The sequence below is a fragment of the Procambarus clarkii genome, chromosome 14, assembly GCF_040958095.1.
Source record: "Procambarus clarkii isolate CNS0578487 chromosome 14, FALCON_Pclarkii_2.0, whole genome shotgun sequence".
NCBI classification, from domain to species: domain Eukaryota; kingdom Metazoa; phylum Arthropoda; class Malacostraca; order Decapoda; family Cambaridae; genus Procambarus; species Procambarus clarkii.
Window position 1 is genome coordinate 3237551 of NC_091163.1, and position 2590 is coordinate 3240140.

The 2590-nt window shown below is 40.4% G+C and overlaps 1 protein-coding gene across 1 annotated transcript; it reads left to right on the forward strand.

Annotated features, from left to right (window-relative positions):
• Positions 1-610: 610 nt before the first annotated feature.
• Positions 611-1096, forward strand: LOC123769864 (microtubule-associated protein 6-like). Its single transcript, XM_069324633.1, has one exon. The coding sequence runs from the start codon at positions 611-613 to the stop codon at positions 1094-1096; it is 486 nt and encodes a 161-aa protein (XP_069180734.1).
• The last annotated feature ends 1494 nt before the right edge of the window (positions 1097-2590 follow it).

Below are 2590 nucleotides of genomic sequence, written 5' to 3' on the forward strand. Positions count from 1 at the left end.
GTCCAGGGCTATATATAGGTAGTTCTGGGCTATATATAGGTAGTCCTGGGCTATATATAGGTAGTCCTGGGCTATATATAGTTAGTCCTGGGCTATATATAGATAGTCCTGGTCTATATATAGGTAGTCCTGGGCTATATATAGGTAGTCCTGGGCTATATATAGGTAGTCCTGGGATATATATAGATAGTCCTGGGCTATATATAGGTAGTCCTGGGATATATATAGATAGTCCTGGGCTATATATAGGTAGTCCTGGACTATATATAGGTAGTCCTGGACTATATATAGGTAGTCCTGGACTATATATAGGTAGTCCTGGGCTATATATAGATAGTCCTGGACTATATATAGGTAGTCCTGGACTATATATAGGTAGTCCTGGACTATATATAGGTAGTCCTGGACTATATATAGGTAGTCCTGGACTATATATAGGTAGTCCTGGACTATATATAGATAGTCCTGGACTATATATAGATAGTCCTGGGCTATATATAGGTAGTCCTGGGCTATATATAGGTAGTCATGGACTATATATAGATAGTCCTGGACTATATATAGATAGTCCTGGGCTACATATAGGACTGAAATCACTATCGCTAGTGACATGACTCTTTTTTTTGACAACGGTACACTGTTGCCAACTGTTGCACGTGACAACGGTACACTGTTGCCACCTGTTGCACGTGACAACGGTACACTGTTGCCACCTGTTGCACGTGACAACGGTACACTGTTGCCACCTGTTGCACGTGACAACGGTACACTGTTGCCAACTGTTGCACGTGACAACGGTACACTGTTGCCACCTGTTGCACGTGACAACGGTACACTGTTGCCACCTGTTACACGTGACAACGGTACACTGTTGCCACCTGTTGCACGTGACAACGGTACACTGTTGCCACCTGTTGCACGTGACAACGGTACACTGTTGCCACCTGTTGCACGTGACAACGGTACACTGTTGCCACCTGTTGCACGTGACAACGGTACACTGTTGCCACCTGTTGCACGTGACAACGGTACACTGTTGCCAACTGTTGCACGTGACAACGGTACACTGTTGCCACCTGTTGCACGTAGCAATTAATTCCTCTTCATTTGAAGGGAAGGGAGGGAACTAAAAGGGGAAAGCGCCAAGCCATTACGACTATATAGCACTGGGAAGGGGTCAGGATATATGGATTTGGGATGGGACGGAGGGAAGGGAATGGTGTTCTTGCGGACGGTCGGGGATAGAACACCGACCTGCATGCAGCCAGACCGTCGCTCTATACCGTCCAGCCCAAGTGGTTGGGTTGAAGGTTTTCGCAAAGTAGTTCCCCCCCCCCCCTCACCTGACTCAACTAGGTGGAGAAGCAGCAGAAGATGGCACCCGTAACTCAAGACGCTCAGCCATCAAAAAACTCAGACTGATCATTGGACTCACCAGGGTACCTACTAATGCCCGTAGCAGTAATAATAGAGGACGCTAATTACTCTCTCTCTCTCTCTCTCTTTCAACTCATCACTCTGTGTACCCCCATCAATCACAACTAATCCACCACTGAGGCAACAAATTGCCGAGGATTAAACCAATTTTAATTTAGTTGCCGAGGCTTTGGGCGGAATTTAAAGGGAAAATGTCCTGATGTAACAATGTGCCAAGATTACTATAATTATTTTAATTATTATTATTATTATTATTATTATTATTATTATTATTATTATTATTTTTATTATTATTATTATTAATTTTATTATTATTATTATTAATTTTATTATTAATTTTATTATTAATTTTATTATTATTAATTTTATTATTATTATTATTAATTTTATTATTAATTTTATTATTATTATTATTATTATTATTATTATTATTATTATTATTTTTATTATTATTATTATTAATTTTATTATTATTATTATTATTTGGATTTCCAATTTTCACTTCGTTTCCGTTGTTAGGAATCTCTCTCTAAGACCGATTATACTAACCTATCCCCAAGATGTAACAACTAGGTGAACAGAGGCAACAGGTGTAAGGAAAGGCGTCTGTAAAACTGTCTGAGGGATCCTCAGCCGGGAATGGAACTCGGGGTCCTTCGGTTGCGACGCGACAACGTAGACCACTGCGCTAGTTTGAAAATAAATGGTCGTGTGAATGGTGGTGTGTTTTCCATAGATTTTTCAGTTAATGTGAACTCACCTAGTTGTGCTTGAGGGGGTGTTGAGCTCTGGCTCTTTGGTCCCGCCTCTCACCCGTCAATCAATTGGTGTAAACAGCTGAAGTACAGTTGTACTGGTGAAGTACTTTTGGTACTTCACACATTATAAGAGTACTTTTGGTACCCCCTATTGGAGTACTTTGGTACTGGCTTTCTGAAGGCTTTGTATTGTAAGACTAGATCACTTTGGACACTTTTCTGTGATTTAACTAACCCCTTTGGGCACTTTTCTGTCTTTAGACAAGCACTTTGGACACTTTCCTATCTTAGATAATCACTTTGGACACTTTCCTATCTTTTGATAATCACTTTGAGCACTTTCCTATATTTAAACAAGCACTTTGAACACTTTTCTCTCTTTAGACAAGCACTTT

Bases quoted from the DNA above. Each gene is read 5' to 3' on its own strand.
- LOC123769864 (XM_069324633.1), top strand. From the start codon at position 611: ATGACTCTTTTTTTTGACAACGGTACACTGTTGCCAACTGTTGCACGT.